The sequence below is a fragment of the Eutrigla gurnardus genome (assembly GCF_963514095.1).
Source record: "Eutrigla gurnardus genome assembly, chromosome: 16".
NCBI classification, from domain to species: domain Eukaryota; kingdom Metazoa; phylum Chordata; class Actinopteri; order Perciformes; family Triglidae; genus Eutrigla; species Eutrigla gurnardus.
Genome location: NC_139927.1, coordinates 18,528,426 through 18,553,038, shown reverse-complemented (window position 1 = coordinate 18,553,038; position 24,613 = coordinate 18,528,426). Strand labels below are relative to the sequence as shown.

Genomic DNA, 24,613 nt, shown 5'->3' with positions numbered 1-24,613 from the left:
CAGTCCATGATACCGATGTTTGTGCCCCATGTTCAAACGTTTAATTTTAGTTTTAGTCATGTGACTCATCCACGGTGCTCTTTTCCTAAACCTAACTAAGTGGAGTTGTTGCCTCCTAGTTTCATTTACTTTAAACACATTTAAACTATAACTGTAATTACATTTTTCACCTTTTTCATTTGCTGGCTTCCCGTAAAAAAAAAATCAATCAATTAAATTGCATTGCAGCACTCTTGTTTTTACGCAGCAACTGCCAACTTCTCATGAACTTTTGTCCTTATTTGCTCTTGAATTATTGAGCATTAAACATGTCGACATAAACCAACACAATTCTTTCTGAGCGGAATGGATAGTTTCCCATAATCCTTTGCTCTTTACAGTGATATAATGTATACCTTTCAGAGTGTCTTACATTACATATCACAGTGACGATTTGTTTAAATTTCAATAACCAGTTACTGTGTATGCAGTTTGGGGAGTTTAATGTCAGTCTACGGAACACAGTTTTACGGTGTATACCGGACCGTAGACTGTATATAAGTATAACTATATGTGTATAATGTGTGTATAATGTATTTTTAGTTTAGATTAAAATTAATCTATGTTGGTTTTTGTGAATGCTGATGAGTTTATGGTTGATCTCTCTCTATCCCTCTCTCTCTCTCTCTCTCTCTATGCCTCTCCCTCTCTCTCTCTCTCTCTCTCTCTCTCTCTCTCTCTCTCTCTCTCCCTCTCCCTCTCTCTCTCTCTCTCTCTCTCTCTACACCGCCCCCCCCCCCCCCCCCCCCCCCCCCCCCCCCCTCCACCCCCCTTGGGTCCACAGCCAAGAGGCGCTGCGGCAAAATGTCATATTTCCCTCGCAGCTCTCGGAGGACGACCTGCATGTCCTCTCCTCCTGTACATCTGCTGCGCTCCTGCTCTTCTTCTACGCCGCAGCTTCACTTCACTTCTCCTGCTCTTCTTTCTCTTCCCGTGGAACAGACGCACACAGAAGAAAGTCACCGATGAAGCTGCTGATAAACGAGTGAGTGGAAACTAACGCAAAGAATATTTGTATCATATGCAGCTGGAGAGAAAGCAGCTGTTCTGAGCTGCAGTTTATAAGTAAGAAGAAAAGCCTTCAGGTCTCACTTTTCCTGTTTCTTGAAGCTGCTGAGAGCAGATCCGTGTCCGCTCATCGTGGGCTGCTCCTCGTCCCCCCTCTCCCCCCGCTGCGCCGTCCAGCAGCAGCACGTCGCGGCTGTGCGTAAAACCATCCCCCCCTCCATCCGCCTCCCCTCCAACCCGGTCTGTGAGCACGGACCACCGGCAGGACTTCGTGTCTCCTGTATGACTCTCTCTAACTCGACCAGCAAACCACCATGGATGTGTTTAAGAGCCGCTTCCTGGGGATTGGCGTGGCCGTTGCGCACGGCGTCTTCTCCGGCTCCCTGAACATCCTGCTGAAGTTCCTCATCAGTAATTATCACTTCAACTTCCTGACGCTCATCCAGCTGCTGACCAGCAGCACCGCGGCGCTCACCCTGGAGGTGCTCCGGCGGCTGGGGAAGGTCAGCGTGCCGCCGTTCAGCCTGCAGCTGTTCAAGGTAAAACGGGTTGATTTGGTGGAATAGATGCAGCGCAGAATCCTTTCACTTTGGCTTTATCTCCGCAACTTGTCACTTTAACGAGGCGCAAATGATATAGGAAGTCTCGCTCATATTGGTCCTTCTTCGGATGCTTCCAGGTACAATTATTGACAACTTAAATACATATATGTTAATACATTTAAATAACTTGTATAAATGTATTAAATGTGTATAAACTTGGCTGAAATCACTCAACAATCTACAGTGGGCTAATAACACCCACAGCGTTGTTTATTACATCACGACAATTTACCATTCATGACTTACATTAACATGTAAATCTGCATGTTAAAAAAAAACTGTAACCTGGTTCAAAGTGGCTGTTGCTGTTTTCCAGTTGATTGATTGATTGATTGATTGATTGATTGATTGATTGATTGATTGATGGATTGATGGATTTATGGATTGATTAATTGACCGACTGACAGATTGGCTGAGTAGCTGATTGACTGATAGATTCATTAACTTTATTGACAGGACTAATTAAGCTTGAATGCGTCTAAAACGGCGGGTGAAGTGATGTTAACATTATTTAAGAAAGCAGTGAAAGTGTGTTCATGTTCCGACATTAGTGCGTGAATACTGCACATTTGATTGGTGCAACATCTGAAAGTAGTTGGTGGTATCACTTCAATCCCAAGGACAACTGTGGGAGTCAGCTTGCTGCTGCTCATCCATCACCCTGAAAGAGAGTTGATAGCTCCACCTGCCTTCTTTGTATGATGGAGGGCGAACACAGAGCTGCTGCAGGTGTTTCAATAATACAAAATGACATCTCGTGGGAATCAGTTTGCAAGCTACGCTAACGAGCATCCAGAACACAAAGTTTAGAACACAAACTTGTGGACTGATGTGAAGAGACCAACACGTTCTCACTCTAATGCGTCAACTGACGCAGCGTGGTTAAAACTATGACGCTCCACGTTCTCCTAGCGTGTCAATATACCCTTGTTACAAACGTGTTACAAAATAGACCTCACAGGAAGTGAGGTCAAGGCAACAAAACCTATTAGGTTAAGGAAAAGAGCGTGGATGACGTGACTAGAGAGTGACAAATGGATCACATGACTAGGCGTGGAGCGATATGAACATTTCATGTCACGATATCGTCCCGATAATCGTCAGAATATCAAAACTCTTAAAATAGCACTCAAGCTTGTTCTCACTTTACATTTTGTTAAGAAACAAATATTTTTATTGTACAATCAGTCTTTTTTCCGTGAACATTATTTTTAGTGAAAAATATATCATAATCATAAATACACATACACATAATAAATCATAAGGTCTCCCTGCATAGATACATTCATGCTAGCAAGTTAGACAGCTTCTTCAAGTCACTCATGAAGATATTTACTAACCCAACAATGGAAATTCACCACGATCAACTTATATTATTCTTTATCGTGATCCGTGATTAAATCCGATATCGTCCAATTGTCCCTACACATGACTATGGACACTAATGAATCATGTTACTCAGTGTCCAAAGGTTATACAATACCTATCTCTGACCTAGTCCATCCTCTTTAGCAGCTGGCCGCTCCCAGTTGTCAGTTAAAATGATGTGCAGTTTCTGACCACTAGTAGTGCTGTGGAGCAATGCTTATTTGTTTCGCTGGTGCCACAGGATACATTTCTGCCTTTCTGCTTGTCATGCCCTGTCTAAGGGGAGCCAGGGCATGACATGAAGCTGAGTCTCAACCCTTCCCAAATCCCCAAGCAGCCACCGACACAGTCTCCTTGGATACAGTTAATATGTTGACACAATTTGAGATGGTCACACAACTGGTCAAATGTATGGTAATGGCTCAGGGTGGCCCAATCCAACAAAATAAACATAGCCTTACTATGAAAGTCCCCAAATAAATAAGCCTTGCCTTTTAGAAAACAAAATACAGTACCTTCCCTCCCTAAACAGGAGAAAAGCATACAAAAGGAACTGGCCACCCTACAACGTCCAGTAGAATACAGCTCAACGTTTACAACAATGTCACTCTCTCGAGACGCACGTTGGCGTGGCTGGTAGAGAAATGGGTAAAGTTTGCTCTTTCGCTCCGGTGGTGCCTCCGTCCTAAGAATGGCCCGCCATCAGGCAGACATCAATCAGCGGCCGCCGGCAATTTGACCCACCAATGGGGAACTCAATCGGGCACAGCGACCCTGCACAGACATACTGGGAAGAACACATGTATGGGTGAAAACAGAACTAAACAGAAATCAATACGGCCATGGTCGTAACACTGTTGAACGACAAGATGAAAAGGACTTTTATGACCGTCAGGACAACTATTTATAGGACCAAATAGGCTACTTGTTGAGTGTAGACCTGATCCAGGACCCTTCTACCTGGATCCCAACCTTTCACTACCTGGATACCATCCTTTCATTTCAATCAGTTTTTTTAATGTGGGGGGCAGATATTATAAGCAACTTAACTTCAACCATGAAACAGCTTTTCAGTTAAAGTTATAAACAATGTAACATCGATGGTACAGGACATCATCCTGGTAAACAGGGCTTTTCTCATCTCCTGATTTTGTTACTGCTTTGTACATGTTGTGGAAGTCACAACACTGGGAAACTAAACGGCATCCTGTCTGAGTTTATCCTGGAGGGGAATCGATGAATTTCATATCTGTATTCACTCTGAATGGCAAGCCGCAGATCGCCTGTCCACTAGTGGGCCGTGCTCCAAAATCAAGAAACGACATTGCGATTTAGTTGCAATACATGAATAAAGAAGTAACGATGATTGGTAAAAAGTCCGAAGTCATGATTGGTTGAGTTTGTCCGTTAAGATGATATGCAAATAACTTTAAAAATGCTTTTTTTGCCAATGGCGTTTGGCTCGCTCAGAGCTAGGCTATGCTAACACCGTAGCTACTCCGTAAACACTGAAAATAATGTTGTCTCGGCATATTTCAACTCGAGCGATGAAACATTTCGCCTCATTCGGTGTGGCACGTCCAACGCTCGATTTGCACCGCAGAAACTTCGTCTTGCAAATATGCTGCAGGTCGCGTCTATGCATTAACTTTACATGCAATTTGGTGTGAACGCCCCTTTAGAGCTACAGTATCCTTCATTAACCGGAAAGATGGGCAAGAAGACTGAACTGCTGCTGTGGCTACACCAAAGTCCCGTGAATGCATCTGGCATATGATGTTAACTGTTATCTTAGTAGCTAATTACAGTGGTAGCGACAGTAGTGAGGGGGTGGTAACGACCTGTCAATCACCAGGTAGCCCCGCCCTAAAGCATCCCCTGCTTTCTGGTCTGTTGGACTCTAAATTGACCATAATGTACTAAATGAACATCATGCTGGATTGAAAAAGACTTGAAACTAGAGATTGTGACCATACACTTATATTTACAATGTTTACTGAGATAATAAATCAAGTCAGAATAGGGTTAATTTTCTCATAGACCTCCATGCAATCAGACTTCTTTTGCAATCAGGTGTCGCCCCCCTGATGGCCAGTACAGAGAATGCAAGTTGAAGGCACTTTAGCCTTGGCTTCACTTTTCAGAACTGGAGGTCTCACTGGCTACTGTCTCCTATAATAACACATTTTTTCCAGACTGAACAGTGGTTTAGGCAACTACTTGGTTATGTTTAGTAAGAAACATCATGGTTTGGGTTAAATTATTATGAAATTGACACAAAACAACACAAAAACATAACAGAACTAATTGGTTCTGATTGGACACTAACATCAGTCTCCCAAAGTCCTGTGTTTTATGACTTGTCCACCACCAAGACTTGGTCCCTACTGGGACTTGCACTGACTCGTTTGAAGGCAATTTATGAAACGTCCAGAGCAAACGTAATCGTTTGCCATGGAATTTGATTCACAAAACAGTTTTGTTGTGTGGAAACATATTTTCCAATTATGGACAATTAAACCTGAACCATTAAGATGAAAACACTATGCTACTAAGTACTAATAATGCTGCTACCTAAACATGCTGAAAGTTCTGCCAAATTATTTTATCTGTTGAGTCCATGTAGCTGTTTTGAGCTGCTTCCAGCTCCGTAATTTCAGCTGTCTCGAAGGTCAAATTTGGCTCTGGCTAAATATGAGTTTATACAATTAGAACAAAAACAACTGTTTTCTTTAAACTTGGATGTTTACAACTGAATTTGATCACCCTGACTGATGATGAAATGTGGTTCATGTAGCATCTAATCAAACTGCACATGGGATGGTTATCAGCTGGTCCATGTCTTCACTTGGGGTGATTTTCCATATGCTAACGTGTCTCCTCAAGGAAAGAAGAGTCAAGGCATTTACCAAGACGACACATTGCTGACGCAGAGCATAATTCTAAAGATATATCAGTTAAATATGATACGTGGCACAAACCCATTGTTTTGTTATGCTGCTGTATTTTATGATTATAACAGTGTTAATGTCAACTTAAGTATTCACTATTAATTCAATTTACAACCTGTCAAGAATGTTCAGAAGTTATGTAATTTTATTTAACACACAGGCTATACTATATGTGTACATATTAAACAGCATATGAGCACAGAATCTTATTGATATTGCGTTATAATTTGTCCTGTTAAGGGCAGAAAGTTTCATCATCTTAAATAAGTAGAACTAGGAAAACAACAAGGAAGAGTAAAATTTGTAGTCCTGCCATGGTTGGAGATTTTTCCAGCTGTGCGTCACTTCTCTTTTATGTTGCGGGTGCCTAAAAGACTTCTGCAAAGGATACACTGGTGTTTCCTTCCTCCAGAAGCCTCCTCTCTTGTCCCTCCTCGTCTCCTTAAGGGATTGGAGCATCATCCATGATGGTGTACGGCAACCGAGAGGACACGAAGAAGCACAAGTTAACATATTGAAAAGCAGCCCACGTCTCTGTCTACATACAGCCAACAGCCACCCAGCATCATTCGCTTTGCATCTTCAACACCTCCACAGCACTCAGCATTACTTTCAGTACTGAGCTACACACTGCATTGTTCATTTGAGGTAACCTCAGATTTGTTTGTCTTAATAAATCACCTGTGCAGACTCGTTCCCTGAGTGAAATTACTTTTAAATCTCACGTCATCATCAGGGCATAATTGGAATTTGTCTTGTTCCTCATTATTGCTTATTATTATAAGCATTATTATTCAATAGTTATTTATGACCAAATACCTGCAAAGATGAACTCAGTTGTACTTTGTTTTTTTAAATTTTATATATTTCATTTTGTGTATATTTTTGTATGTATACATTTTTACATTTGACTCAACTTGTATTCATCTTTCCATTCAACACATTCTCACTCCCACTCGTCAAATACTAGTGGTGGGAAACGCCAGTCACCTCACGATTCTATTCGATTATGATTCAGAGGGTCACGATTAGATTATTAAACGATTCTCGATGCATCATATTTTGATCTAAATATAATGAGAATATTTCCTTGAAATATTTCAAACTAATTCCTATTTGTGCGATACAGTTGATGTGCTACATTACTTATATAAAATGTGGCCTTCAGATTAGCTCAAGAACAGCATAGAGAGCTTCATGGAATGGGTTTCCATGGCGATCAACTGCATCCAAGCCATGGGCGAGCGGTCATAATAAGCTATAAATGCAGTGCATGCCCAAGCCCTTCAATAAAAATAATTGAAAATATTAATCTGGCAGTGTGTTCAATTATACAATACCTTAGTTTTACTGTTTTGGTCTTAAATCCGTGCCTAATCTGTCCCGTTTTGCTTGCGAAAAGCTGGAAAGCTGACAGCTTGTTTCGCGCATGCGCACTGTGACACCGACTAGTAGAGTTACTGCTAAAGGCTGTGTTTACTGTAGATGAGCATTTTGAATGGCAAAAAAGCTGTCAGTGAAGCAGCTTATCTGCCAACGCGCATGCGCAAAAATGACTTGTTTGAATTGTTCAGCGGGAAACTGTCAGTGGTTCATTCATTGTGTAGCCTGGTCAAAATGGCTGAAAATATTAATTTCAGGCTTTGCGTTCAGTGCCGTTTTCGCGGAGACCTTTTGAGGAAAAGAAATCTATAATTCCAAGTGGTCGGCCTACTCCTGAAGTAAATATCACAAAGACTGCAAAGAATTCCGTCCGTGTCCGTCACTCTCAAGCTAGCGCGTATGAGAAAGATAAATGGCTAGCTAGCCGACCCCCCTCCCGTCAAACGATCCGGTCTGACAGCGACATATTGCCTGTTCATTCATGAAAACCATCTCGAAACACTCTCAGTCAAACAAGGTGGGGAATGAGAAATCTGCGGCGCTACTAGCCTAGTTCGTTTTAAAAACACACCGGCAGCAGCACCTACTGATCTGAGACGTGTCAGTGAGTTACTGTAAATACTGTGCGGAAAACCAGCTGTGGTCTGTGATTGAGGTGCAGACGGGTGAGTTTGGAGCTGACGAGAGGATCGCGCTGACGACCGCTTCGTTACATTTTTTCTCATTGAAAAACTATACAACTAGCATTTAGATGATGTTCTCCATAAAAAAAATAAGTGAAATACTGTAATAACAATTCGGTTTTAGTAATCAACCGCTTATAGTGATCAAATGTACTCTGGACCAACGTGATCACTACAAGCTGTTTCCACTAACCATATTATATTTTTTATTCAAAAATATAATGCCCCCCCACGGGCGCGCATGGTATTGACACTTCAGCATGACCGCAGTAAAAGGTCACCGCTCGCCACTGATCCAAGCCATACATCAGCAAGTGCAATGCAAAGCGTTGGATGCAGTGGTGTAAAGCACGCCGCCATTGGACTCTAGAGCAGTGGAGACGTTCTCTGGAGGGACCAATCACGCTTCTCCATCTGGCAATCTGATGGACGAGCCTGGGATTTGGCGGTTGCCAGGACAACGGTACTTGTCTGACTGCATCGTGCCACGTGTAAAGTTTGGTGGAGGGGGATTATGGTGTGGGGTGTTTTTCAGGAGCTGGGCTTGGCCCCTTAGTTCCAGTGAAAGGAACTCTGAATGCTTTAGCATACCAAGAGATGTTGGACAATTCCATGCTCCCAACTTTGTGGAACAGTTTGGGGACGGCCCCTTCCTGTTCCAACATGACTGTGCACCAGTGCACAAAGCAAGGTCCATAAAGACATGGATGAGAGAGTTTGGTGTGGATGAACTTGACTGGTCTGCACAGAGTCCTGACCTCAACCCAATAGAACACCTTTGGGATGAATTAGAGTGGAGACTGAGAGCCAGGCCTTCCCTCCAACATCCTCATCATAGAACTGATTATTTCTCCCACCTCTATCAAATACCTACACTTGTTAGCGGCCCTACGCCTCAAATGATGACGCTCTAGAATTCCCTCTTGTGTCAGTTTTGAACATAGCAGGGATGGCGTGTCATTTTCTGCTCATTACATTTATACTGTGTCCAACATAGTATTTGTATTCGGTTAGGTTAAGGCAACTACAGTATATACTTGGTTTTGGTTCGGAAATGGTCAAAATAATTATACACACAACTCCGTACTAAAAATCTCCTCCAGATTCAAGAACTTATGACTTGATCGTAGACGTGTGTGTATGTTCACAAATGCCAATCAATCTTAAACTGACAGTACTCTCCCGCTGGTCAGCAATTAGCACAAATCCCACCCATGAAACACCATATAAGGAGGTGATGATGACTATGGAGAGGTGCAGCCCCTCGACCTGCAGACATGGGGCAAGTGAGGAAAGAGAAAGAGAGAAAGGAGCACTTCTCCAATGCTGAGATCTAAAGGTCCCATATTATGAAAAACAGGTTTTATCTGCTCTCTACACCTAGAAAGTGGTCCTCCTCCTGCATGGTATCTGTATCACAGAACTCATTAATGTTGCAATTTCTGGTAATGACGAGCAATATAATGTGCATTCCTTATTCACACAAGCTCTAGGAGCAGTCAGAGGCAGGGAGGATTTTGCTATGTAAGTTCGGAGCTACTAAAATTTTTGATGAATGCTGAAACACGTGCTAATGTCCCTCAGCAAACAGTTAACACACAAATGAATTCTGCTCACATTTCAGAAATAAAACCCAACTTAAATAGCAGAGAGGCTCATAAAAGTCAGGCTAGGGAACATTAAAGTGATTTTAGAAATATTGTAATTGTACCAGCCCTCATTTTGTTTAGTGAGAGTTGAATTACTTTTAAATACTAGGATTCATTTTTGTTTAGTTTGGATGTTCTTTGTACTTTGTGTTCTAACATCTTGAGACCTTGTTGAAAAAATTGTTTCCAAAATTTTGAAAAGTTGTCAGAAAACCATATATACAAATCAAACGATCGTGTTTGATACATAACTGACGTGACGTTAGTTATGTAAGTTATGTAAACTAAGATAAAATAAGTGTTTTTCTTAGTTTCACACGAGTCATGAGATTGTGTTTGTTGGAGCCACACTGACCTCCCTTTTACATTTACACTTAGGTCATTTAGCCTTAAAGGCCAGTGCCACTTTTACTACCATACATACTAATATGTTAGTTGACCATCAAATATTTTTGATTGTTTAATTGTTATTTTATGGTTGCTCATTTTGCTCATAGTTAGTGAGCATTATAGCTCACAGAGCCCAGCCAGAAAATGTGTGTGTGTGTGTGTGTGTGTGTGTGTGTGTGTGTGTGTGTGTGTGTGTGTGTGTGTGTGTGTGTGTGTGTGTGTGTGTGTGTGTGTGTGTGTGTGTGTGTGTGTGTGTGTGTGTGTGTGTGCGCGCGTGTGTGTGTGGTTGGTGTTCAGGGATTGAGTCACCCAGTCACACTATGGGGACCTCTCCCATTTGGGGGCAAATGGGTTTCTCACAGGGTGAATCATTACATTTTAGCATTAAGACCTGTTATTAGGGTCATGATGAAGGTTGAGCTGGGCTGGCTTGAACTCATTGTGGCTAACGTCCAGGTAAGTCTTGAGAAGTGAATGTAACCAACACAATGTCCTACCTTAGTGACGTAAACCTTTTTGTGTGTCTCCCTCTCCCTGTGCAGGAGTTTGGCCCGGTGTGTATCCTCTCCACCCTCCAGTCCACTCTCACTCTGTGGTCTCTGCGCGGCCTCAGCCTGCCCATGTACGTTGTGTTCAAGCGCTGCCTGCCACTCTTCACGCTCAGCATCGGCGTGTGCGTGCTGAGGAACGGCGTGCCATCCATTGGCGTGGTGGTCGCCGTCGTCATCACAACCGGCGGAGCTGCACTGGCTGGTAAACAAATGTCATTCACTTTTAGCACACAGTCACATATCTTTCCAGTGCCTCTGGCATGTGTTTTTGATCTGATGTGTTTTTCGGTGGTTATTTTGTAGCACAAAATGCAAAACAAAATTCTTGCTATTTTAAAAGAGTACTGATCTAATTTAGCATTAGACTGACTCACGATTGCTAGATTGTTGTTTTTTCTCTGTTATCAGGATTGATACAGTGGAACTAGTAATTTGTCATAAACTTCCTTGTTATACCATGGGGATTCATCACCCACAAAGCAGCTCAACTGCAGGCAGAGATTTTGGTGTGTTATTCTAGTAAATGATAAAGGTTAGGATTGTCTGTTAAGCTCAAGTCTGTAAATTGTTTATTCTTGTGGTGAATGTCTCTCTTTTAATATACTTTCCTTCTTGTTTGACTTTTTGTTTGATCTCTGCCCAAATGATCCATCTATCTGTGATAAAACTGCAGTAATCAGATCTTTCACTTGCATATCTGTGTCAAACTCTTCTTCTTCTTCTTCTTCTTGGTCGTTACTCTTCCTCTCCCTCTTTGTTAACTTTACTTTTCTTTATATGTGAAGCTGTTTAACCATTATATTAATTTCTGGTCCTTTTAAGATCCTTTAATCATCTTTCCCAGCAGTAAATGTCCCTCTCCAGTAAATTTCCCTCTCCCATTACTGTTAATGATCCTGAAGTCACGAACAAAGAAAAAACTACAAATAATGAATTTCCTGAATCAATCTCCGCTGCGGCTCTAACTGCGGAGGGGGGTCGAAACATAAAGTGTGAAATGTGCAGAATATGAATCTAATGGACTGAGGCATCATTCCTCTAATCCTACAAAAAGTGGCTTTAAATTGCATCTCTGCATCATTAACACCTCATGAAACGACGAAGAATTAGCATGATTTTCTACCACAGCAAAACTTTGTAGGAGTCCCATGGATGATGGGTCAACGAAGTGTGTGACTTTCATACTGGAGATGACTTTTGTTTTTTTCTGGTCAACCACAGTCAGAATCATTTCGTTTGTCAGGTTTGGTGAGTGTGATTATGGCGATGAATTGGGCTCATTCATGTTTTTAATAGAGAGAGGAATAAGAGATATCAGGATACTTGTTATTTGGTCGATGGTGGTTGGATCTTGTTATGGGATCTGTTACAATTTAAAATGTTTTCTGTCACTATCTTTATTCAGAGGCTAGAGCATAAAAATGTTCTCAAACATAACGTTAAGATATATTCATAATGTTTTAAGTTCAGAGACGGATTTAGTATTTTTAGTGTTAGTAGCTGTTTTCTGTCGCTCTCTCAGTTTAAATGCAAGTTTCCAGCCTACATCCAGCACAGGATTAATTCTCCACATCTCTCCTCCTCCTGCTCCATTTTCTGTCTTCATTCATCGTCTCTTCTGATTTCCCACCATCAAACTCCCACACTGCCTTTCACTCTTTCCACTTATTTCCTCTTCTAGTTTTTAATCATTCCTTCTTTTTGAGGAGACACATAACATACATGGATATGGATACATAACCAAGGTGCACTGAAGACAAAGGAACTTGGTGATTAATAATGAAGCCTCAAACTTCATTGAGGCAAATGTCTGGCGACATCAAATAGCACACATATGCACAACCAAAAACACACAACCAAAATTGTAAGAATGTGTTAAATTGACAGATTGATGGGATGACATTACACTACAAAACCAACGTTAGGTTTAAACAACAAAACCCACGTTAGCTTTAGACAACAAACCAACGTTAGGTTTAAACAAAAAACCAACGTTAGGTTTAAACAACAAAACCAACTTTAGGTTTAGACAACAAAAGACAACAAAACCAATGTTAGGTTTCAACAACAAAAACAACGTTAGGTTTAAACAACAAAACCAACATTAGGTTTACTTTAGACAACAAAACCAACGTTAGGTTTAGACAACAAAACCAACGTTAGGTTTAGACAACAAAAGACAACAAAACCAACGTTAGGTTTCAATAACAAAAACAACGTTAGGTTTAAACAACAAAACCAACATTAGGTTTACTTTAGACAACAAAACCAACGTTAGGTTTAGACTACAAAACCAACGTTAGGTTTAGAAAACAAGAGACGACAAAACCAACGTTAGGTTTAGACAACGAAACCAACGTTAGGGTTCAACAACAAAAACAACGTTAGATTTTAACAACAAAACCAACATTAGGTTTACTTTAGACAACAAAACCAACGTTAGGTTTAGACAACAAAACCAACGTTAGGTTTAGACAACAAAAGATGACAAAACCAAAGTTAGGTTTAGACAACGAAACCAATGTTAGGTTGACACAACGAAACCAACGTTAGGTTGACACAACGAAACCAACGTTAGGTTTAGACAACAAAAGATGACAAAACCAAAGTTAGGTTTAGACAACAAAACCAACGTTAGGTTGACACAACGAAACCAACGTTAGGTTTGAACAACAAAACAAATTTTAGGTTTAGACAACAAAAGACAACAAAACCAACGTTAGGTTTCAACAACAAAAACAACGTTAGGTTTAAACAACAAAACCAACATTAGGTTTACTTTAGACAACAAAACCAACGTTAGGTTTAGACAACAAAACCAACCTTAGTTTTAGACAACAAAACCTCTTAGATAGTGTAAGTTTTGTTATTTTGTGGGGTTACAGGTTGTCTTGGAATAATATCTATCAGCTAATTAGTATACAGTCTTTTAGCATTCATGTAAACATCACATCCATATTTTTACCTGATTTTTGTTTTCAAATGAATCAGCTATACAGAAGACGACCAGGAAACCAAATTAATACAAACACATATGAAAGGAAAAGGAATATCACACAAACATTGGGAACATGTTCTGTTGATTTCCTCCCCAGGTGCTGGTGATCTCACCGGCGATCCCTTCGGTTATGTCACCGGCGTCTTGGCGGTCATCATCCACGCCACCTTCCTTGTCGTGATCCAGAAAACCAGTCTGGACAGCGAGTATGGACCACTCACAGCACAGTACGCCATCGCCGTCATGGCTTCGCCGGTAAGGCCTGTTGAGGTTGACGTATTGATTCTCCCTGAGTTTGTAATAAAGTTTTTTGCTCATTTTTGGTCATACTTTCTACCTGTTGTTTGTCTCTTCTTTAGTTCCTCTTTATCTTTCTTTTCACTTAATTCTGTGTTATATTATTTTAAATGTCCACTCATCTGTCTTTCTTCCTCTGTTATCTGCTTCCTTATGTTATCATCTGTCTTTAGTTTATTTTTCTCTTTCCTTTTCATATCTAGGTTTACTCTCTTTTGGTTTTCTTTCACATGCATCCTTTTCCCTTCTCTATGTTCTAGAAATCAATGTATTTGTTCTACTTTCTTTCTTCATCAGTATCTGTTTTGTCATGGTTAATTATTTTATTGTCTTCATTTTGTTTTGTCTCTACTTATCTTAATGTTTTACTCCAAATATGTTCCCTCCTTTCACCTTTCTTTCTCTTGTTTCTTTTTTACCACCTCTCTTCATGTTCATGTTTTTTGTCTTTGCTAAATAACTCATTTTTCTCTTCACCGCTCTCAGGTGCTTCTCATTTGCTCCCTCATCTCCATGGACACCATCAACATGTGGTCTTACGAGGGCTGGAAGGACCCCCACGTCACGGTCATCTTCATCTTCTGCGTCTTCATCGGCTGCGCCATGAACTTTACCACGCTGCACTGCACCTACATCAACTCCGCCGTCACCACCAGCTTCGTCGGTGTGGTCAAGAGTATCGCCACCATCACTGTTGGCATGCTGGCATTCACTGACGTCATGCCGACCAGACTGTTCATCGGCGGCGTGGTGGTCAACACCATCGGCTCGATCACCTACTGTGTGGTCAAATACTTCGAGACGAAGAAGAAGAGCTTGTACGAGGACCTGGAGGAGGCAGGGAAGGACGGAGCGCCGCCTGGCGAACCTTACAGGGAGAAACCACCTCTGAACGGCGACGGACCTGTTGGATCTGATCCAGGACATCCGGAGAAAGAGGGAGTGTTGAGTGGCGAAAGGAAGGACGAGGTTGCGCCGGCTAACGGAGAGGTGTGGACAGGAGACGGTGCACTAGGAGACGCAGAAGCAGGCGTGCATTCCCGCACCATGACAGAAAAGGAGGTGGTGGAGATGCAGAAGGAGCATCTCTACAGGGAGAACGCCACCCCCACTCAGTCAGTCAGTGACAGCTATGTCGGGGTGTGGAGGTCCATCAGACATCTGCAGTTTATGAAGAAAGATCCCTTGATTGAAAACATGGAGCAGCAGAGTCCTTAAGGGGCCGGACAGACCTGGACAGACTCTAAAACTACATTAGATGAAAGTGTTGAACATGCTGCTGAAGAGACTAAAGCCACCGGGAACTTCTTTTATTAGACATTAGCTGGACAAATGTTTGTTTGCTGCTGTTGCTGTGATACCTCGATGAAAGCCGACGCTTTCTGTGCTAAAAGTTCAAATAAAGCACACAAGGCTACGAGTGCAAAGAACAGTAGAGCATACAATCATGTTTTTGATAAAAATAAAAAGAGGTTCCTGGTGGAGAAACATGGATGTTGACTTCTGCCTCAAAGCTCCGAGGCGTGCGGCAGTGACCAGGCTAGCCTTGATGTAGCATGATTTGGCTGGCGTCTCCAACGATTAGCTGGCTATCGAAACAAACGTGTCTTGTAGAAAAAGGTGCATCTTGTGCAAACGTCCAATCAGGTACCAGCAAACACCTGAAAGCTTCTGTTTTGTTTTGCTAAAACCTGTTTGAATCCTGGTTTCTGAAACCTCAGATCAAGTTTATTCCGTTGTTAAAAGCATGCACTGGTCACAAAATGCTAACGGCTACATTCACACTGGGATTTGGAGTTTTTGAGTCTCGTTTGTCTCCCTCACTCCTGTATATGTTTGATTCGCCATCCATGTGTCTAATCACCATCATGATTACAAAACTATGTAAAGAAAAATTCACAATGTGTGTCATGTTTCAGTGAGGTATTTTATTTATTTCTTTTTCCTCCCACTGTGGTAGTGCCACCCTAATAGCCTAGCTAGGCAAAAAGACTGGAAGCAAGGGGAAACAGTATGAACGACAGATAGGGCTCACTAACATTGTGGGCCCTAGTTTCGTAGACCAGGCATAGTCGGCGCGCAGCGCACCTGCGCCACACCGACGGGGTGTATCTGCCTGGACTTTGCAAGTTTTGTGCACCGCGCAGTCTGGCGCAGGCACACCTCCCGTCGCTCCCACCCACACAAGTCGGAAAAGAGGGAGGAGAAGAAAGGGTGAGTGGGAGACGAGGAGGAGACAAGGCGTGGAGTGGGATTAACACATCCGATTCAGATCTTTACCAATCAAATGAGCTCCTCTCCTCACCTTTAATGCGCCAGGCGAGGTGCAGTGCAAGTTCCGTCACTTGACAACCCGATGACAGAAGCAGCGCCGCTGCTCCCACCGTGCGCATCACGAGTTGTGTGTGCGTATAGTCATAATAATTATAATGCCGATATTATATCACTATAGAAATTGTAGGCACATTTTAGGCATGTCTATCACAAAACAGGGTCAGGGCGCACAGCAGTAGACATAATGGTGGCGAGAACCCGGTGCCTGCGCGAGCCGGCCGGGCCATTCATCATCATCATCACTGTCTTCATCATCTGCGCTCCACAGCTGCACCGGATTCGCCGTCCAACACCAGAACGGCGGGACACCGGGACCTCGCGTGCCACTCAGACCAGCTGCAGCCCCAACTCCGGTTCCAGCTCGCGGCAAAGTTGCGCGTTTCTGGTCCAAATTTCAGCTGTGTTAATTCAGTCAGGCTGAGTTTCCGGACAATCTATATAGATATATATAAATTCACGTGTTGATTCAATTAGTTGCATTAAATAGTGTTTGTTGTGATTATTTATTGCATTTAAATGTGCCTGGAACTGTGGAAACCTGCCTGTGAGGTCTTGGTGACGTGTGCGCACTGCTCCGCCAGCTGTAATTCGCCTTGCGCCATGAGTAGACCAGGTTGGAGCAGGCTTAAGGCTGAATTATGCTTCCGCGTCGACACAACGCAAGGGGGCTTGCGGACCCCTTACGTCCTTGCGACCCCCTTACGTCCGACGCAAGGGCCTGACGTGTGCCTCCCAAAAATCCTAGACGCGCGTCGAGGCGACGCAACACCAACGCAACGCCAACGCAGCGGCTTTGGCTGTGATTGGTCCACTAACTACATCCGCTGGAGACCGCTATCCGGTTTCCACTCATAAACACCGCCATTTAAACTTTTAAAAGGCTACTTTTATTGTTTTCACCTCGTTTTATTGTTTGCACCTTGTCGCTTTTGCACAAAGAAATAAAACACCAAGTTCTGAAAAATAGTGGATGTTTAAAGCCGGAAAGTAAACAAATAGGCTATAACGAAGCTTACGATGATATATGTCAAGAGTCTCGGTCGGTCGGTCAGTCTTTACAAAAACCATAGCGCCCTTTACCGGTGTGGCTTTGAATTGCATTTCGACACGTAAACCCAACGCAGAACCATCACGGTCTCCAAGCAACTGCGTGGCCGTTGCGTTGCCGTTGCGTTATCACTACGCGGAAGCATAATCAGGGCTTTACAGCGCAGTCTCTGCGAGGCTTTTTGCCACGAAACTTCCGCTGAGCCAAGCTGAATCTGTGACGCCTCCCCCTGCTGCGCCACCACACCCATCTTGGCGCAGGCAATCCACCAAACTGCCAAACTGACCGTGCGCAAGGCTGCGCTGATCGAAACTTGCATTGCGCCAGCTCCCCCACCCTGCTCCACCCTGCGCTGCGTCACAAAACTAGGGCCCTGTATCTTTAATTAGAGGGTTAAACCAAGAGTAGGGCGGCAACCGACAATTCTTATCGAGTCATCAGGCTGTGTTAACATTCACATTAGAGTTTGATTAATCCCAATGCAATACTGTGTGATAAAGAGTAACATTTGCTTAAAGTTTTTACACTCCCTTGAGGTGTTTTTTGTCAAAAATAGTGCCGAAAAATACTTATGTAGTGAACATTTTACCGACGTGACATGAAAGAACATTTTTAATATATTCCTGAAAAGGTTGAATATTGGTCAAGCTAGGCATCAGGTGATGGAGGAGGCGGGATAATGTATGACCTACAACATGAAACACAATATATGGAAACTTGGACATTAGTTAAGGTAATAACTAGATGACAAACTATGTTTCAAATTTATTATTGGAGATAGTTTATTTGATTGACGAAAATAAAGTTGTCCTTTAGTCCAACATTAGTGCGGTTTTCATTGTCCAGGTTTGTGTTTATGTGCTTATTTCCGCCTTTAGCATCACCGTACTCTCAGCGCCTTCCTTTCAGTTACAACAAAGAACAAGTGGCCAGACTAGACCGCTCAACACAACCACTAGTTCCTTTTTCACCAGCCAGTAAATGTACTGAACAAGCGTTGAGACCTGACTGAAACCACTGCTCATGTTTGATCGCCCCCTGATGAGGCCAATGATGGCTCTTGTGATTGCCAAAAACAGAGCTAACTGGGAATACACCACCTAGACAGATGCACGAGCAATGCAGTAAAGTTGTTAATAAACGTATTACTTTACGTTAATGCAAGTTAATGTAGTTAATGAAGATTTGTAACCGTGTGTTTTATAAGCTAATTCGATATGTGTAACTCATGATCGTAGTCCACGAAAAAATTAACGAGATGAATGAAAAGGAACAATTCAATTGGTCAAACCGATTTGAAAGAACTGAACTGAACGATTTCGCCCACCCTTATCAAGCCCAGGGTGACATCCTCACATGTTATGTTTTGCCCAACAAAAAGTCTGGAAACAGAGACAAGCAGCAACCCTCTCACCCAGACAATATTTAAAATGTTTGCCTGAAAAATTATTAAAATCATCAATGAACGTTGCAGATCGACTCGTTTTCTGATTGCCACAGCTCTAAAAACAGATATATTTGTGTTTGACTTTTTAGATCTGAATCTGTATCAAAAATACACAGAAACTTTTCAGAAAGTTCATGAAATAATACTAAAAATGTGAAGAATTGTCAAGAAGTTTTTTAACATCATCTGGATCCTCACCAAAAAAATTCCAGTTCCTACCAAATTGAACTGAATGGTCAGTCGGGGCCCTTACTGAGGTTTGCATGTAGCTGAGCATCTCTACAGCATCATAAACTGTGTCGTATCTGAACCTCGTATTCTCTGTATTTAACTCCCGGGTGGACACATTTATCTCTTCTTGTCCACACGGCAAAAACCTACAGCCATCTTGAATTGTGTAGAGAGAAAAAGCTGTCAAGTGGTGATATTGATTAATATTGATCTTTCTTCTCACAGTCCCCAAACTTCATTTAACGGTACAAAAGATCTGATGTCCCCTCGAGCTGCAGCATCAGGGTGTGGGCGGTTTCTAGCAGCCTGGTTCGACCGTTATTTTGACCAATAACGTTTTACAGGGAAGATAAGTTGTTAAAGCATGACATGTGACTTGTTTGGTGTTTGGGTGATACGAGTCAGTGATCTCCACCATGATACACTGTTGCTTCACTGTATTTGTCCAGGTTATCGAGTCAAGACGCCAAAAGTGCATGAATATAGTTGAAATGTTTTTGTTTTTTTATGATATTGAGACCAAATTTCATTTGAGATGTTGAATCATTGTTCAATTTTCAAGTCCCCTTTTTACTGCATCATCCTGCATATTGTAGACACAAACTCAAAATAATAGTTTTGTCATTCAAACTTAGTAATTTGTAGAAAAGTTTAAACTGAGGCATTGGATTTAAATGCAAAGCCCAAATAACAAAGCTTAAAAAATTGTAAGTAGAAGAAGTGCAGTCCCAACATGTCCTCACTTTGAGGGTTCTAAACATCGGGCCTCACAAAGACTCCAAGACAACACATCCACACACACAGATGGTGCATGGTGGATATAAAATGTTCCTTCCAGGGTGTTTTAAAGAATACAAGCTACGGATTCCCAGGTTGTTTTTTTATTTATTTGCACGTGAAGTTTACTGCCTGTTATTTGAGTCTGTATTGTTCCTGAGAAGAAAAAAAGCCAGTGTGGTGAGGTGAAAAGACCATCTGCTCTTCAGTTTGCATGTTCAATGCAAAACCTTTTTTTTAATATAAAGAAATCTCTCAGTGGGATGTTTATTGTTGTGTTGTTTGTGGGAAAACCCTGTTTATGAAGGTGTTTCCACAGAGAAGAGGCAGAGAGGTTCACTGCACAAATACATGCATACAGATTTGCTTTGTGATTGGATTATTATATTTATGATAGGTCATTATGTCTGTAAGTATAAGCATGAGTGTGAATGTATTTTGTGTGAAGAAGAAGATTAATTTCTCTGAAGCTGAATGTTTCATCATCATTACCTTCTATCAGAGGAAAAAAACTGACTGTACTTGCTTTCAAACAACAAAGGCTCTGTTGTTTGCTCACTTCTTGGCCTAAAACAAAGATTATATTTATTATTCTAAGGCCATCAATAATGTCTTGACATAGAAACAGATTTTTATCATATAAAACAACATGGACAGATTATGTTTGCAGTTTAATCTTCACTCTAAAGCACCATTAATGTCACATAGAAAAACATATTTATTGACAACCCCAAGACAACATTTAAAAAAAATTGCTTTTGAAAACATTTGCTTTGAAAAAATTAATTTCTATTTTTGTCAGATATGAAAGGACAAATCTGTGTTTTAAAGTAAAGTCTTAAGGCGTTTACACATTGGGGACGTGATGAATAAATTACACAGAAATGTGAAGTACTTGTATTGTGAAAGGTAAGAAGGGAAGGAGGGAAGGAGGTCTGATCCACGCTGCCTTTGTCAAGGTTAAAAGGACTAATAAAGTTTGCGTCTTGGTGAGGTGAACAGAGCCCCCCTGTTGTAGTTTCCTAAATGTAGGCACAACGCAACTGGTTCCTCACAATGAGATTGGGTGATGCCTTTATTTGCGGGGCAAAGACTTGAAAAATGTCACTTCTGGTGTATCTATGTAATATTTGCACAAAAACAACAGTAAAAAATACACTGACTTGCAAATTAAGCACAGGAAAAAATAAGTGTGTAAAGGTCTTTATTAGTTTATATCTGGAAAATCACACACAACCGGCAGATAAATCAACGATGAAACTAATCGTTAGTTATAATGTAAATAAAGCGAGGAGAAGCTCTGATAACAACACACACAGAGGAACAGCGACCTCATTCACATAGATAGTTGCCTGATGATATATTAATGATCTGAACCTCGTATATTAATCCTTTAACCTTAGAGGTGATTTATAGTCACATTGTCGGTTGCTGTTTGTAAACATAACTGATATCTTTGGTCATTCTAATAACTCCCATATGACATGAACCTAGCATTAATATCTGTTCAATCAATTTCCAACGGCACAAGATATTTATTAAAACATTGTTTTTACTTCATCATAACTTGAACATGGCCTGTTTTTATGGGAAATTACCTTTTAACTGAAGTGCAGAATGAAGAATGAAAGTACTTTTGTTGCCTAAACCTAATTATGTAGTTTTGTTGCATTTTTTGTTTGATTTTGTAGGTTAACCAAAATCAATTTGACAGTTTTTATCAATTTCCTTTTCCCTGTTTAGTTGTGTGGGGACGTCATTTTAGGAGACAGGTTTTCAAAAATGATTCACAGTGCTCACAAAACTATCTCACCACCAGGCCCATCGAGTAGATCATCAGCAGATGGATTCGTACAAGTTCAAAATTATTCCTGTGAAATCTTTCATCATCTTGAAAGACTTGCTTTTCCTTTTACTTACCAAGAGTTACTTGTTTCATTAACTGAAGCTTAAAAAGGACCTTTTCAGTCTGGACTCAGAGAGAAATCTGGAAATGTTAATATTTGTGTCAACTAGACAAATGGCGTCTGCTGATCAGGACTGTTGATTGAAAGTTCCAGAACAGCTACTCAATGGACCGACGCCGTTTCCAAAGTCGAGGATGGAGCTGAAGCGGAATTAACATGTTAGTTGTATTATTTGATATTATCAAAAAAATAATATATTCTCATTCACTGCTTTCTGAACTGTTCGTGAGAGCTGCAGCTTCTAGTTTTTTCTGCCTTTAATACAACCTGCTGTGAATCTGTTGGGTCAGTGGAGAGAAATGCCTTGCTCAGGGGCACAACTTCTATTATCTCTACACTCAAGTGTTTAAGGGAAGTCTGGTGTTGAGGAGGGATGGAAGACGAGTGAGGTAAAAAGAGAAAATTGTCCCGCTATAGAGGACTCAGCAGTTTGCAGAGAACCCATCCGAAAACTGTCCTTCAGTATGAATGCAGCACACACTCTCACACACACACACACACACACACACACACACACACACACACACACACACACACACACACACACACACACACACACACACACCTGCACAAAATGGTCCAAATTACAGGTTGTCCGACAGCTAATCAGTAGCCATTTGTGAAGAAAGAAGGAACTGAAATTTGTGGTCGAGTAAAAGAGGGTGGACACGTTTTACACCCTGCTTTTATCTTTCCACTCAAATTAAATTGAATTTGGCTCAGATTCAGACAGAAACAGACTATTTTGGGGAATGAGCAGAGCAGGTAGTGATTTCATTCCTACAGAGGCTTTCAGACTAATTTCAAGATTAATTTATAAAACCGGGTTTTTGCTTTTTCTTCTCCCTGGATTTCAATCAAATTGTATTTATAAGATGAGCAAATGTGTTTGTAGCACATATCATAAGCACAGAAACCGGTCTTTTGTGAGACAGTTGTAACCCAGAAAGATTCTGTGTTTTTTATTTGGGCTTTCATGCAAAGTTCAAAGGAAACAACTCTATGCTGAGACACTGCGTGTTCTTCTAACAGTGAAAATAAAGTGCTGGAAGCTAAAAAAAAAAAAGACTCACTTCGAACACGATTTCAGGCGTCACACTGCAAGAGGCAAAGGAGCTAAAGCATTTGCGTAAAGAAGAATAATGGTGAACTTAATGCAAAGTGGCGTGTCGCGTTTCAAGTTTAGTTGTACGTTCATGAAGAAAAAATATTTTTACACAATGACAGACTGAGGAGAGAATAAACACTGAAACAGGACAAACGGAAGCATTAAGACGACAGAAAGAGCCACAAGCAACTGAATGACTAATGATATCAAAAGTCAAGGAGGAGTACAAAAGATAACAAAGCAGGGATTTGTTCATGTTGCTCCTCAACTGGGGCCAAAATGTGGTTTGTAACAGAGGCTTGTTTTTGGGCCCAATCAATACGTCCACACTCACACTTTGAGGCACGATTCTGCCAGGCAACAAAAGTAAAGCCAAAGTTGATGTGCCTTAAACCTGCATTCTTTCTACTGGCCATCAGGGGAGGCTGTTTTCTGGTCTGTTGGACTCTAAATGGACCATAATGTACTAAATGAACATCATGCTGGATTGAAGAAGACTTGAAACTAGAGATTGAGAACATAAACTCATGTTTACAATGTTTACTGAGATAATACATCAAGAGAGAAGTAGGACCATTTTCTCATAGACTTCCATGGAATCAGAATTATTTTATCAACCAGTGGAGTTCCTCCCTGATGGCCAGTAGAGAGAATGCAAGTTTGAGGCACTTTAGACTTGGCTTCACTTTTCAGAACCGGAGGTTCTCACTTGATTTTACATTCTATTAATTAGAAAGGAAATAACTTGCCACTTCACTCTCCATCCACCAGATGTCCTCAGTCTTTCCCACAAGTCACCTGACTCATATGTCCACCTGCTCACCTGTTCTTTATTCCCCGATTACCCCCCACAGTATTCATACCAGCGCATGTAAAGCTGTTGGGTGCAATGTATTTTATGTGTAACATTCCTTTATTTCAGCCTCTGTCCCCTTTAAGTAAAGAAAACAACACAAGTTCCCGGTGCGATTAATGAATTGACAAGGTAATTGATGAAGTGTTAACGTGAGGATCAGCAGGGGCATTGATGTCGGGATATATATGAACTGTTCCAGTGAAGTAAAGTATTGATCTGGTGCAGAGCGTTCAGAGTCAAAGTTAAGGTGCATCAGCAGGTCATGTTTCCCAGCCAGTAAGCTGCACCAGCACTATTCACACTGAACGATTCCACACTTTTAGCAGCTCCAACATGACGATCATTTAGCTGAGTCGACTCTCCGGCAAAGAGGACAAGAAGCAGATTGTACAGGTCAAACACTCAGGGAACAGTTGAACTTTAAACGATTGGTATCAAAATGGAGAGGGAAAAGCAACATTTTGAGATCTGTTAAAGTAGAGAATTATTCATGGGGCAAAAAAAAGTCACAGGAGTTACATCACGGCCTCTCTGGTTCTGCAAAGTCGGGAAGTTTGTAAAAGGAGGCACCGTGCAACGTTACGCCGCAAAGCAAACGATGCAATTGTGGGATATTTTGATTCTCCTTGCCATGAATAGAAGAATCTGAATCTTCTTCAGAATCTTCTGTCTAAAAAACGCCTAGTGATTTTCAATTGAATATTTCATTTGCAACGCAGGTGACTGACCCAAGTAGCTTTGATAACATTTTCTACTTTCATTCATGTTTCCCAGAGGGTGATCCTCTGACATTTTCCTCCACGTTTTTTTAGTGAAATAACTCAACAACTATCTAATGGATTCCCACCACAAACACATAATTAAAAATGCATAACAAGTTAAAACAATGTCAAGACTAAGAATAGACGTCTAGTAAACTGTAACTT

At 41.4% G+C, this 24,613-nt stretch overlaps 1 protein-coding gene across 1 annotated transcript; it reads left to right on the top strand.

Moving 5' to 3' along the window:
- Positions 1-1,123: 1,123 nt before the first annotated feature.
- Positions 1,124-15,934, top strand: slc35d3 (solute carrier family 35 member D3). The gene is made up of 4 exons (XM_084029954.1): positions 1,124-1,586; positions 10,616-10,826; positions 13,720-13,877; positions 14,406-15,934. Exons 1-4 carry the CDS (start codon positions 1,362-1,364, stop codon positions 15,135-15,137), a joined length of 1,326 nt encoding a protein of 441 aa, XP_083886080.1. The 5' UTR covers positions 1,124-1,361; the 3' UTR covers positions 15,138-15,934.
- Positions 15,935-24,613: the final 8,679 nt, after the last annotated feature.

Excerpts from the sequence above, each read along its gene's own strand:
- slc35d3 (XM_084029954.1), top strand. The coding sequence starts at position 1,362 with ATGGATGTGTTTAAGAGCCGCTTCCTGGGGATTGGCGTGGCCGTTGCG. Across the intron at positions 1,587-10,615 it reads TCAGCCTGCAGCTGTTCAAG|GAGTTTGGCCCGGTGTGTAT; the intron begins GTAAAACGGGTT and ends CTCCCTGTGCAG. Across the intron at positions 10,827-13,719 it reads CGGCGGAGCTGCACTGGCTG|GTGCTGGTGATCTCACCGGC; the intron begins GTAAACAAATGT and ends TTTCCTCCCCAG.